General features: G+C 49.1%; 1 protein-coding gene across 2 annotated transcripts in view; it reads right to left on the bottom strand.

Moving 5' to 3' along the window:
• SHISA7 (shisa family member 7) overlaps window positions 1-14,545 on the bottom strand; it is a 349,002-nt gene that overhangs the window by 174,391 nt on the left and 160,066 nt on the right. For both annotated transcript variants that reach the window (XM_063942679.1, XM_063942680.1), the window contains exon 2: window positions 5,709-6,489. In XM_063942679.1, coding sequence (XP_063798749.1) covers window positions 5,709-6,265 — 557 coding nt within the window. In that variant the 5' untranslated portion in view covers window positions 6,266-6,489. The remainder of the gene's footprint in view (window positions 1-5,708; window positions 6,490-14,545) is intronic.

Genomic DNA, 14,545 nt, shown 5'->3' with positions numbered 1-14,545 from the left:
CCACGGGTGGCTCATCAACTGGAAGAAATCCTCCCTGGTCCCTGCTCAGAGCATGGTGCATCTGGCTGGGAGCGCTATTGGACACTCACAACCAGAGATTGTTCTTGTGTCAGGAGAAAGTCCTGAACCTTCAGGACAGGATTCGTTGCTTCCTTTCTTGTCCGCAAGTGTCGATACATTCGGCGATGCAGGTGCTGGGCCTCATGGTATCAGCATTCGACATGGTGGAGTATGCTCAATTCCATTCTCGCCCCTCCAGAAGCTGATTCTAGCCAAGTGGGACGGCCTGCCTCACCTAATCAGGTCTCAAATGATCTCATTGACTCCGGAGGTCCGTCTGTCGCTGCTCTGGTGGCTCCAGGACCAACAATTGTGCAGGGGCCGTCCCTTCTGGATATCCAACTGGGTCCTGTTGACGACAGATGCCAGTCTAAGGGGTTGGGGCGCAGTGCTGGAGCAACACTCCCTTCAGGGTCGGTGGACCAAGGAGGAGTCCCTCCTCTCAATCAACATTCTGGAATTGCGGGCGGTCTTCAATGCATTTAACCTGGTCCAGCATTTAATTCAGAACCGTCCTGTTCAAGTGCAGTCGGACAACGCCACCACAGTGGCTTACATAAATCATCAAGGCGGCACTCGAAGCCGTCTGGCAATGAAGGAAGTCTCACGGATTCTACATTGGGCGGAACGCCATCTACCGGCCATATCGGCAATCTTCATTCTGGGAGTCCTGAATTGGGAAGCGGACTTTCTCAGTCGTCAGGACGTACATCCCAGCAAGTGGGGCCTCCATCTAGAAGTGTTTCAACTCCTAGTGGAAAGGTGGGGCCTTCCAGACGTAGATCTGATGGCGTCTCGACACAATCACAAGGTTCCGGTCTTCGGAGCAAGGACAAGGGATCCTCAAGCAGCATTCGTGGATGCGCTGGCAGTGCCGTGGAGGTTTCGGCTGCCGTACGTGTTCCCTCCGGTGTCACTCCTGCCCAGGGTAATTCGCAAGTTCAAGCAAGAAAGAGGGATTCTGCTTCTCATAGCTCCGGCGTGGCCCAGACGGCACTGGTTCTCAGACCTGCAGGGTCTATCGTCAGAGCGTCCAATTCTACTTCCACAACGCCCAGACCTTCTCATTCAGGGCCCCTGTGTCTACCAGGACCTAGCCCGGCTGTCTTTGACAGCGTGGCTCTTGAAGCTTCCGTCTTGAGGGCTAAAGGGTTTTCTGAGGCGGTCATTCAAACTATGTTGCGGGCCCGGAAACCGGCTTCTGCTCGTATTTACTATAGGGTCTGGCATTCTTACTTTGTTTGGTGCGCATCTAACAATTATGACGTTTCCAAGTTTAGTACGGCCAAGTTGTTGGCTTTTCTTCAGCAGAGCCTTCACTTAGGCCTGCGTCTGGCCTCCCTCAAGGTTCATATTTCTGCCTTGTCGGTGTGGTTTCAGAGAAAAATTGCGACCTTACCTAATGTGCATACCTTTACTCAGGGTGTGTTGCGTATCCAACCTCCCTATGTCCCGCCTGTGGCTCCTTGGGACTTGTCGGTGGTTTTGGAGGCGTTACAAGAGTCTCCTTTTGAACCTCTTGGTTCAGCTGATCTTAAGTGGCTTTCCCTTAAGGCGGTGTTTCTGCTGGCTATTGCTTCAGCTAGAAGAGTGTCGGATTTGGGTGCCTTGTCCTGTAGTTCCCCATATCTGATATTTCACCGTGACCGGGCGGTTCTTAGGACTCGTCCCGGATATTTACCTAAGGTGGTTTCCTCGTTCCACCTTAACCAGGAGATTGTAGTTCCGGCACTTGTTTCTCCTGATCTGTCTCCCATAGAGAGGTCTTTGGATGTGGTACGGGCTCTCCGTATCTATGTGAAGAGAACTGCTTCTAGTAGGAAATCTGATTCTCTCTTTGTACTGTTTGGATTTCACAAATGGGGCAGGCCTGCTCACAAGCAAACTTTGGCCAGATGGATTAGAATGGTGACTGCACATGCTTATGTGAGGGCTGGTCTGTCGGATCCTGCTCACATTACGGCCCATTCTACTCGGTCCGTTGGACCTTCTTGGGTGGCCCGCTGTGGTGCGACCCTTGAACAATTGTGCAAGGCGGCTACGTGGTCCTCAGTGAACACGTTCATAAGGTTCTATGCCTTTGATACTGCTGCTTCCCAGGATGCTTCCTTTGGACGCCGGGTTCTTGTGCCCGCTACAGTGCATCCCCTCCCATAAGGAACTGCTTTAGGACATCCCCAATGTCTATCCTTGTGGAGCCCAGTGTACCCCGCAGCAGAAAACAAGATTTATGGTAAGAACTTACCTTTGTTAAATCTCTTTCTGCGAGGTACACTGGGCTTCACAAGGCGCCCACCCTGACGCACTTAGCTTCTTTGGGTTGGTATGGCATTAGCCGCTGACACTTCTCTTGTCGTGAGAGTGTGGTGTATGTGGCTACTAACCGTTGTCGTCTCTTTTCCTGCTACTGCATTGGGCTGGTTAACTAAAAACTGAGCTCCTGTGCAGGGAGGCGGGGTTATAGAGGAGGCGGCGCTGTGCATTCTAGGAACAGTCAAAGCTTTGAGCCTGTTGGTGCCTCGGATCAAGATCCTACTCTACACCCCAATGTCTATCCTTGTGGAGCCCAGTGTACCTCACAGAAAGAGATTTAACAAAGGTAAATTCTTACCATAAATCTCGTTTTTATACCTCACCTTTGCTTGAAGTGGTTGTTACTATGCAAAAAAAATTCACGGCCAAAGGTGGTGCATCGATCACAAACATTCTAATGGTAGTCCAGCTCATTATGGGGGTCATTCCGAGTCGATCGTAGCGGTGCTAAATTTAGCACAGCTACGATCTTCTTCCCTGACATGCAGGGGGACGCCCAGCACAGGGCTAGCCCGCCCCGCATGTCAGTCCGGCCCCCCTCGCAGAAGTGCAAAGGCATCGCACTGGGGGCATATCTGGCCCTGGGGGGATATCTGGCACTGGGGGGCATGCTTCAAGAGTAGCTCCCGGCCAGTGCAGCTTTAGCATGCTTGCCGAGAGCTACTCATCGCTCCCCGGCCTGCAGCGGCAGCGTGTGACGTCTAGCAGCCGCTGCGGCCCACCCCCCGTTCGGTCCGGCCACGCCTGCGTTGGCTGGACCAAACCCACGAAACGGAGGCCAAACGCCGCCGTTCCGCCCCCTCCCACCCAGCAATCGCCTCTGACTGTCAATCAGGCAGAGGCGATTGCATCCCTGCTACGGCCTTCGGCCGTCTGGCATGCGATGGCGCACTACGGCACCGGCGCATGCGCAGTAGGGACCCGTTCGCTCTGCTGCGTTAAAGCTCAGCGAGCGAATGGGTCAGAATGACCCCCTATATTGTGACTAGTGCCTTGGCCATACTGATTTTTAAAAACAGTTTTGGGTAGCAATGATCAGTGTGTTTGCTACTGTATATAAACATTGTTGCGTTTTTCTTCTGCAATTTGACCCTATTTAAGCATTTTCTATGGCCCATTAATAAATGCAGGGTTATGTATAAAAGCGTTTTTGAAAAATAGCACACTATAAATAAGATATTTCATACACTGTAATGTCATAGTCATTAAAATAATTATTCTACATGTTACGTATCTTTAAAACTGACATTAACACATACTGTACTGTACATAAAAATACTGGAAATCAAAGAAGTCAAGAGTGAAATACATTTCTACAAATAAATGCAGAGGCTACATACTGTACATGTGATTTTACTATAATGTAACTTTAAAAAGACTTCTTTGTAATCCACCAGAATATGTTCAGAAAATAGTGTTAAAACTAAGGCTGGCAAAGTTAACGCGATAATATCGCGTTAACGCATTAACTAATTAACGGGCGACAATTATTTTAACGCTGCACACCGGCAGCTGCCTTGGAAGGATAGAGGCTAAGCCGCGGCGCTATTCTAACTACAATGCCGTCCGTGAGCCAATCGGAGGTCACGGACCGGCAGCCAATCAGGAGCTGCCATTTGGCAGCTCCTGATTGGCTGCCGGCCCGTGACCTCCGATTGGCTCCCGACGGCATTGTAGTTAGAATAGCGTTGCAGCTCTGTTCCTCCATGCCGTGGCTGCCTGGCAGTTCGCAGGCAGCTGGCCCTGTCCCGATCTTTGCTGCTGCCTCCCGGGTCCCCTCAAAATGTAAGTTTTGGAGAATTTAAGGGGGAGGAATGGGCAGCAGTGCAAGTACGCGGGAACTTAGATATCTGGCACTGGGGGGGGGGGGGATGTATACCTGGCACTGGGAGCATATCTGGCACTGGGGGGACTTGTGTACCTGGCACTGGGGTATATCTGGCACTGGGGGCATATCTGGCCCTGGGGGGATATCTGGCACTGGGGGGCATGTATACCTGGCACTGGGGGCTTATCTGGCACTGGGGGATATCTGGCCCTGGGGGGACTTGTCTACCTGGCACTGGGGGATATCTGGCACTGGGGGCATATCTGGCACTGGGGGGACATGTGTATCTGGCACTGGGGGCATATCTGGCCCTAGGGGGATATCTGGCACTGGGGGACGTGTATACCTGGCACTGGGGGTATATCTGTCACTGGGGGGCATGTATACCTGCACTGGGGGTACATCTGTCACTGGGGGGCATGTATACCTGGCCCCGAGGGCTTATCTGGCACTGGGGGATATCTGGCACTGGGGGGACATGTGTGGTGCATACAGTAGTTAGCTGCAGGCAGCCATGGAGACCGTGACAGCGCCGGTGCCATTTCAAGTGTATTGCTGGCCACCAGCGAGCCAATCGGAACTCGAGTACTGGCAGCCAACCAGGAGCGCAATACACTACTTTTGAATTCATTATTGAATCTTGCGCATAACAATGCGATTAATCGCGATTAATCTGAGAAAATCATGCGATTAATCGCGATTAGAAATTTTAATCGCTGCCCACCACTAGTTAAAACATAATATATCTTGTAATCTGCTTAAACAAACTAACAGAAAATACTGTAAAACCACTTCATTTTTATTCCAATACGGGTGTGGATCGTTGGGTCGACAGTAACTAGGTCAACAGCCATTAGGTCGACCACTAGGGGTCGACAGTCACTAGGTCGACACCTGAAATAGGTCGACACGGAAAAAGGTTGACATGAGTTTTAAAGCAAATTTTGGTGTTGTTTTCTCCGTAAAGTGACCAGGAACCCCAATTACTGGACCGTGTCTCCTCGCATGATGCAATTAGCTCGCCATGCTTCAGGCAAGGTGCCTCACTCCGCTACCGGTGCGCTCGGCACAGGTTACTATTCCCAATCGTAGTCCACATGTATGGTAAAGTATGAAAAGATAAAAAAAATGAAAAAAGTGGAAAACTCATGTCGACCTTTTCATGTGTTGACCTTTGCCACGTCGACCTAGTGACCATGACGACCTAATGCACGTCGACCAATAGTGGTGGACCTAATGAGTGTCGACCTAAGTGTTGTCGACCTAAAGACCGGATACCTCCAATACGTAGATGCATTACAAAGGGATTCCAGGGCTTCCATTCTCAAGCAAAAACAAACCAGACTTTTCAACCCAAAAAGCACATTGTACCTTGTATCCACCTCACATTTAAATGGAACTGGCGAGCAACCAGCAATATTGCCTTTTATATAGACGTTCTGTGATTAATAGGAGAGGGATACAAGCTGTGAATAATCATTTCTAGGACTCCGTTCTCTCAACTCACCTGGGTACATTAATCTCTCTCCCTCGTGGGCGCCGGGAAGCCTTGTTAAAGGCAATCTTGGCTCCGATGCCCACGACTAGGGTGAAACTAATGACACCACAGATGACGTAGACAGTGCTATTGGTCTGATCTGCATGTCCATGATCGTTCAGCTTGCTGTTAGCACTGGTAGTTATAGGCTGGGTTGTATGTGCCCAGAAGGGGCTGTTATAGTTTCTACAGCTGTCTTGATCCAATCGCTTGTGACGATGCTCACAACAAAAGCGGTAATGGCACGTGCCACAGCAATAGCGATATGTGCCCGTGGTACAGTTAAAGGAGGCATCATACTGCCCCATCACATCATAGTACCCATAGCACATCTCTGGCAACATCTGGCTCTTTCCTGAAGAGGCATTCTGAGATACCTGGGGGCGCTTCATGTGTGCAAGCAGCATTGGCGTTGCCTGTGTTTGGTTTGTCTGCCATCGACTCTCTCCAGCACCAACACTGAGTGCCGAGTGCACACCAAGAACATCTAGGGTAACACTGAGTAACGCTGTTAAGAGATGATACATGGCAGTCCAGGACTATGGTAATCTGTGTCAGTAGCAAATATAATTTTCTTTTTGATGTATGGAAGAAGAGGCCTTTGTTATTTGGCTTCGGTGCTTTGAAGTCTTCAAATGATGAATAATGAAGGACTATGTACATTTAACTCACTTTCGACTTCTAGTTTTGCTTTAATAAACTTTATAAAAAGTTGTCTTCATTACAAAAAAGTGGTAGCTCCGAACAAAACCTACAAGAGAAACAGAAAGAGGTCATTAGAGAAATATAGAAATGACAAGCTCTTTTTAAAACACATTATTTTAAAAAGGATTGAGGGGAGATATGTATCAAAACTTGGAGTGAGATAAAGTAAAAAGATACAGTACCACCAATCAGACTGTGTTTGAAAAATGACAGTTAAGACTGATTGGCCGGTACTTTATCGCTATCCACTTTATCCATCTCCGAGGTTTGATACACCTCCTATCACGGTATGTCTTGGTGATATACCACATTTGCTTGTTTTGATTTGTAATCGTTACTTCAGCTAATTGAATATTGGTTTCAGCACAGAGAGGGCTTACTTTCTGTTGCATATATTAATACATGTCATTCTAATTTATTATAATTATTTACTTACGTCATATTTATATAGAACCAGCACACTTTACAATTGGGAACAAAAGACTGGGTAATGACAGACTGAGAGGCAGGCTTGGACTGGCCCACAGGGTACAGGGGAAACCACCGGTGGGCCCCACTGCCTGGGGCCCCACCTCCTCCTTTAGGGATCAGGTCCCCAAATGTTACCTTATACTGCACATAACTATGGTGTCTTTTCTACAGTGCATTGCTGTATTTAATCTAGTACGTTATCATGCATGCACTAGCAATATTGCCTATATATATTTATCAAGGGGCCCAGACCATTCACTCTCTAATGCTTAGGCAAAACAATGTGGTGGCTGACCACACCACCTCTGGAAACTGGCCACACCCCTAAACACCCCTACCACTGCATTTCCCCGGTAGGCCCTTTATGCCCCAGTCCGACACTGCTGAGAGGTAAGAGGGCCCTAAATCACAAGTTTGATACAGGAGGTTTCGTGCCACTTATTGCATATTACCAGATGGCACTGGTATGAGGTACTTCGTGGATCTATGTGATCCAGTACAGGGTCAGAGGCATTTGAATATGGAAGGAGAACAAATGTAATCTCTGTAGAGAGATGGTACCTAGGAGGAATATCCTAGGAAAGTTAAGCCTCAGGAATTCGGTAAGCTTGAGGTGAGTTTTAGGGTACACGTGAAGGTTTGAAAGCTAGGGGGAAGTTTTGTTGTATGAGCGAGGAAATTTCACAGAGAGGATGCAAGCCGAAAAAGCCCAGCAACTGAGAAAAGGAGCGGGTTATAGGTTTGGCTATAACCTAACTCCTGCTAAAATGTTCTGCACCCCTGTGTACTATAGGGGTCATTCAGACCTGATCGCTCGCTAGCTTTTTTTGCAGCGCTGCGATCAAGTCAGAACTGCGCATGCATATGCACCGCAATGCGCAGGCATGTCGCACGGGTACAAAGCTGAACGCCGCTCAGCGATGGGTTTGTGCGAAGAATCCATTTGCACGGCCGTTCGCAAGGAGATTGACCAGAAGAAGGCGTTTGTGGATGGCAACTGACCGTTTTCAGGGAGTGGTTGGAAAAACGCAGGCGTTCCCAAGTGTTTGCAGGGAGGGTTCCTGACGTCAAATCCAGCCCTGAACAGGCTGATGTGATCGCAGCGGCTGAGTAAGTCCTGGGCTGCTAACTGCTTCCCAAGACATCACTTAAACGACCACATATATAGGAAGTCACTGATATCCAAAGTGCAGGAACACACTATTTGGAGCAGTTTACTTCCTGCACCTATTGATACTTTCTCCAGTGGTAAAGTAATTGAATAGCTTCACTGTTGTGAAAAATGAAAATGTTTATAAATGCTGTGTGCGATGATATCAAAGTGTATACACTGCATCCAAAAGCGGGTGTGGGGTAGAGACAAGGGCCCTCATTCCAAGTTGTTCGCTCGCAAGCTGCTTTTAGCAGCTTTGCACACGCTAAGCCGCCGCCTACTGGGAGTGAATCTTAGCTTATCAAAATTGCGAACGAAAGATTCGCAATATTGCGAAAAGACTTCTCTGTGCAGTTTCTGAGTAGCTCGAGACTTACTCTTCCAGTGCGATCAGTTCAGTGCTTGTCGTTCCTGGTTTGACGTCACAAACACACCCAGCGTTCGCCCAGACACTCCTCCGTTTCTCCAGCCACTCCCGCGTTTTTCCCAGAAACGGTAGCGTTTTTTCACACACACCCATAAAACGGCCTGTTTCCGCCCAGAAACACCCACTTCCTGTCAATCACACTCCGATCACCAGAACGAAGAAAAAACCTTGTAATGCCGCGAGTAAAATACCTAATTGCATAGCAAATTTACTTGGCGCAGTCGCAGTGCGAACATTGCGCATGCGCAGTTAGCGGAAAATCGCTGCGATGCGAAGAAAATTACAGAGCGAACACCTCGGAATGACCACCAATGTTAGGTGCTATGCTCTACCCAGGATTCCTTCAATGTAGCAGTCTCTCTGTTTCACCTATAAAGGGGTGGTGGGGGGGATATCAGCTTTTTACCTCTCCTGGAGAAGTATGAAGATGTGGAGTCTGCCAGCAGATGCGGTACCCCCGTGTTCAAGGTTTCACCCTGTGGCAGGGCTTCCTCAGGAACAATGGGGGTGGGGCTGCTATAATTGGGAAGTGCATCACTGACCAGAGTGACTGAGTCAACAGACTGCGAGATACATGACTTTTGCGTCCAAAGGATTCTCTGGACAACAATGCAGCAGCAATACTGGCTACAGGGTGCTGTTGCAGGCTGTGCGTGACATTGCCACACCCAGGACCCTGCATTCTATGTGACAGCGCCGCTTGCATACCCCAGAATGAACTGTTATTGTGATAATAGCATCCCTCCCAACTGTCCCGCGGTGTGTGTGTGTGTGTGTGGGGAGGGGAGGGAGGGGGGGTGCAGTTGCGAGGCTCCTGTCACTAACTATGTTATGTGAATAGACGCCCCCAGAGAGAAGCTGGGAGCATTGCCAGCAGCTCCCAGGGCGCTAGCCATACCCCCACAGTGACGAATATGGGAAGCGTGGCTCGCAATTTCAATATTCCTGCTAAGCCATGCCCCCTTTCATTGAGGCCACACCCCTCGAGTCCCACATCCACAATTTCGATTGTTGGGAGGTATGGTAAAAGGTATAATTTTACAATATTAAATTAGATATAATGTGGTAATTCATGGGATAATGAAGAAAAAGTGGAACTTAAATGGGGACTAATGGCCGGCTAAAATCGATGCAGCGCGGGAAAAGGCTATTCAATCATTTTTCTTCACGCTTAAAAATTGAGATACATGGAAACCCACTGAATCAATCCCTGATTTTGACATTTTTACGTGTCTGACATCGAGCAGTCATGTGCAAGGTAATCCCCGCTAATTGGATTGCTGCGGTTCGGCAATTAGCTGCTGGATACCCCCCAAAGACTGTAGTACAAGAAATGAACACCTCTGTGAAATAGCCTGTTTCCTGCCTGGCATTTATATTCTAGGGCAGAAGTTCCCAAACTCAGTCCTCAAGGCACCCCAACAGTCCAGGTTTTAGGTATATCCATGGCTCAGCACAGATGGTTAAATCAAATTGACTAAGGTGCTAATTAAGTCACCTGTGGCCAAGCATGGATACATTTAAAACCAGGACCGTTGGGGTTCCTTGAGGACTGCGTTTGGGAACCTCTGTTCTAGGGTATTAATTTTTACCTCAGACAGACAGGGTCAAGATCAATGGTGATGTTGTTCTGGTAGGCAGATTCATTCAAGTGCAGATAATACATTTGTATTTGATGCCTCAAATAAAAGTATCTATTTGCTGTGCATTAAGTTGTGTGAGAGACAGCCTATTTATTTGAGTGACTGACTTCTTCTATCCTGTCTCATAAAATGATTCCTGCTGAGAGTAAATACACAGAAATGAAATGCAGATACGTTTGTTATGTCTAGCAGAATATTCAGTAAGGACGGGAAAAAAACTTTTTTTTGTTGACTCAGTATAATTAGCCACTGCTGCAGGACGGGTTAGCAATACTATGTATATATGTTAATATTACTCCTCCAGTTTACATCCATTGCTATGATTTATTGAGTGCAGACTGGTGTCCTACTAGTAAATAATTTATTCATCTGGAGGTCAAGAGCTGGGTTTGGGAAGACCAGTTGGTGTTAGGCTGCTTTACCTTGAATGGGGATTATAGATCTCAGGCATATTAATGCCCAAGGGGGTCTGTGTGTAGCGGGCCCCCACCTCTGAGCAGCAGATCCCCCCAGCTCCCCTGCATCCTACCTTGTGGCGGTAAGTGGGTCCCTCTTCCTCCTCCACGGTGACATTTACCCAGTAATATTCTGGAAGACCATGCATGGTCACAAGAGAGCAAAGGCTCTAGCACAGTGCCGTAGTGTTTGCGTTCACTGCACACGGCTCCATTCAAGATGTTACATTGATGCCAAAGCAGATCAGGAATGACTTTCCAGCATAAGGTAAGTATACTATGAGGGCAGGGTGTGCGGTGCAGGACTCCCCTGTAACCAGGGGCCCATGTTCATTGCACACCCAGCACCCATTATAAATACGCCTATGCCTGGAAGTAAGTCTGTGTAGGAAAACTAAATCTCCCAATCCAGAATAAGTGATGCCAACAGGGAACTGAGACTTGTGGTGCACTTGAAAAAAGTCACTAGACTTACACCCTGCCACTATGGTATATATATGATGTGTGCAGCAACACCATCACAACTCCATGGCAACACATCCTCCTGCACTGCCACTGTGCTTTCTCCATGTGGTTCCCACCCCTGTAGGGTCAGTAGTGGTATCATCACACAGGGGTAATCCTGAGGCTCTTAGAGAATACATGCCCGCTTCCTGTGACAGTGGCAAATTCAGGATTTGCATGGGGGGTTTCCAGAACTGGGTGGAGCCAAGCACGGGGGTGGGGACTGAGGTGACCCGGTATATGCTGGGTCCGTAAAACTAGTGTGTCTGCGTGTGTGTGTATATATATATATATTATATATACACACGTATACATATCTACATATATATATACATACATTCATATACATATAGCATGTTAAACATGCATATATATATACACATACAGTACACGTATATATACATGTATATATATCATATGTGTGTGTGGTGGAGGGGGGTTTCTGGGTGCTCGGAAACCCCCCCTGCGTGCGCCACTGTGTGACATTAGATTTAGGAAGATTTGTTTTTGTTTCAGGCACGTAAATAAATTTGCGCTTGTCTGTTGCCTGCAAAAGTTTGCATTAAAGACCCAGTCTGGCTCTATGAAACTCTAAATAAATTATACAAAATTCTCTAGAATGCAACAGACCAGATAGTTGTCGTCAGGCAATTACAGAACTCTCTGGAATCACTTGACTTTAGTTTTAAATAAAAAACATTGCTAAATTTATTGTCTAAATATTTTGGCATATTCCATGAAGCAATGTATCATAACTGTAATAATGGTGATGTGGGGAGATCCGGTAGAAGCTGCGGCTCCATCTGTTTGGTTGGAGTAAAAATTGCCGGCAATGTGCAGAGGTTTCAAAAAACCCTAAATTGCTGCTTTTTACATTTCCCGCATTGATAAAAATCTGATTGTTCTTGCTGTTTTGCATGCAGAATTCAGGCTTGTAGTCTTTAAAATACACTATTACACATTGTTTCAAGCACTCATTCCAATCAATAATCCTTGCAGCTGGTGCAATGTGTTGTATGATGAATCTTGCATAATAATGTTCTATTCATCCCTAAAGCCTTTATTCAGTGTTCTACTTTTACACCTTTTTATCATTTTACACATCACACATTTTTCATTTTGGCAGGTTCTCAGCCTTCTTCTCCAATAATATAATTTAGCTATGAATAAGTTATATTAAACTAATTTACTTTCCCTCTGATTGCCACAATTTTGTTTCCAGTGTCTGTAGTACTGTATACAGTATAACAGAGAGGGTGTCACACGCTTTACCGGCGTTCGGGATGCTGGCGGTCAGAAGACTGCCCGCAGCATCCCAATGGAAAGAATCCCTACAAGGGGTAGGTAAGTATACTTCCCCTTCCCCAATACCTCCTTAACCCTTCCTTCCTGAAACCTAACCCTCCCCTTCCACAGCCTAACCCTAACCCTCCCCAGTGGTGGTTAAACCTAGCCCCACATCCCCACAGCCTAACCTCCCTAGTGCTGCCTAATCCTAGCCCCACATCCCCACAGCCTAACCCTCCCCAGTGCTGCCTAATCCTAGCCCCACATCCCCAAAGCCTAACCCTCCCCAGTGCTGCCTAATCCTAGCCCCACATCCCCACAGCCTAAACCTCCCTAGTGCTGCCTAATCCTAGCCCCACATCCCCACAGCCTAACCCTCCCTAGTGCTGCCTAATCCTAGCCCCACATCCCCACAGCCTAACCCTCCCCAGTGCTGCCTAATCCTAGCCCCACATCCCCACAGCCTAACCCTCCCCAGTGCTGCCTAATCCTAGGCCCACATCCCCACAGCCTAACCCTCCCCAGTGCTGCCTAATCCTAGCCCCACTTCCCCACAGCCTAACCCTCTCCAGTGCTGCCTAATCCTAGCCCCACATCCCCACAGCCTAACCCTCCCCAGTGCTGCCTAATCCTACCCCACATCCCCACAGCCTAACCCTCCCCAGTACTGCCTAATCCTAGCCACACTTCCCCACAGCCTAACCCTCCCCAGTGCTGCCTAATCCTAGCCCCACATCCCCACAGCCTAACCCTCCCTAGTGCTGCCTAATCCTAGCCCCACATCCCCACAGCCTAACCCTCCCCAGTGCTGCCTAATCATAGCCCCACATCCCCACAGCCTAACCCTCCCCAGTGCTGCCTAATCCTAGCCCCACATCCCCACAGCCTAACCCTCCGCAGTGCTGCCTAATCCTAGCCCCACATCCCCACAGCCTAACCCTCACCAGTGCTGCCTAATCCTAGCCCCACATCCCCACAGCCTAACCCTCCCCAGTGCTGCCTAATCCTAGCCCCACTTCCCCACAGCCTAACCCTCTCCAGTGCTGCCTAATCCTAGCCCCACATCCCCACAGCCTAACCTTCCCCAGTGCTGCCTAATCCTAGCCCCACATCCCCACAGCCTAACCCTCCCCAGTGCTGCCTAATCCTAGCCCCACTTCCCCACAGCCTAACCCTCTCCAGTGCTGCCTAATCCTAGCCCCACATCCCCACAGCCTAACCCTCCCCAGTGCTGCCTAATCATAGCCCCACATTTACACAGCCTAACCCTCCCTAGTGCTGCCTAATCCTAGCCCCACATCCCCACAGCCTAACCCTCCCTAGTGCTGCCTAATCCTAGCCCCACATCCCCACAGCCTAACCCTCCCCAGTGCTGCCTAATCCTAGCCCCACTTCCCCACAGCCTAACCCTCTCCAGTGCTGCCTAATCCTAGCCCCACATCCCCACAGCCTAACCCTCCCCAGTGCTGCCTAATCATAGCCCCACATCCCCACAGCCTAACCCTCCCCAGTGCTGCCTAATCCTAGCCCCACTTCCCCACAGCCTAACCCTCCCCAGTGCTGCCTAATCCTAGCCCCACATCCCCACAGCCTAACCCTCCCCAGTGCTGCCTAATCATAGCCCCACATCACCACAGCCTAACCCTCCCCAGTGCTGCCTAATCCTAGCCCCACATCCCCACAGCCTAACCCTAACCCTCCGCAGTGCTGCCTAATCCTAGCCCCACATCCCAACCCTCACCAGTGCTGCCTAATCCTAGCCCCACATCCCCACAGCCTAACCCTCCCCAGTGCTGCCTAATCCTAGCCCCACATCCCCACAGCCTAACCCTCCCCAGTGCTGCCTAATCCTAGCCCCACTTCCCCACAGCCTAACCCTCTCCAGTGCTGCCTAATCCTAGCCCCACATCCCCACAGCCTAACCCTCCCCAGTGCTGCCTAATCCTAGCCCCACATCCCCACAGCCTAACCCTCCCCAGTGCTGCCTAATCCTAGCCACACATCCGCGCAGCCTATCCCTCCCCAGTGCTGCCTAATCATAGCCCCACATCCACACAGCCTAACCCTCCCCAGTGCTGCCTAATCATAGCCCCATATCCACACAGCCTAACCCTAACCCTCCGCAGTGCTGCCTAAATTTAGCCCACATCCCCGCAGCCTAA

Source organism: Pseudophryne corroboree, chromosome 10 (assembly GCF_028390025.1).
Source record: "Pseudophryne corroboree isolate aPseCor3 chromosome 10, aPseCor3.hap2, whole genome shotgun sequence".
NCBI lineage: Eukaryota > Metazoa > Chordata > Amphibia > Anura > Myobatrachidae > Pseudophryne > Pseudophryne corroboree.
This window is presented reverse-complemented; position numbering and strand designations above follow the sequence as displayed.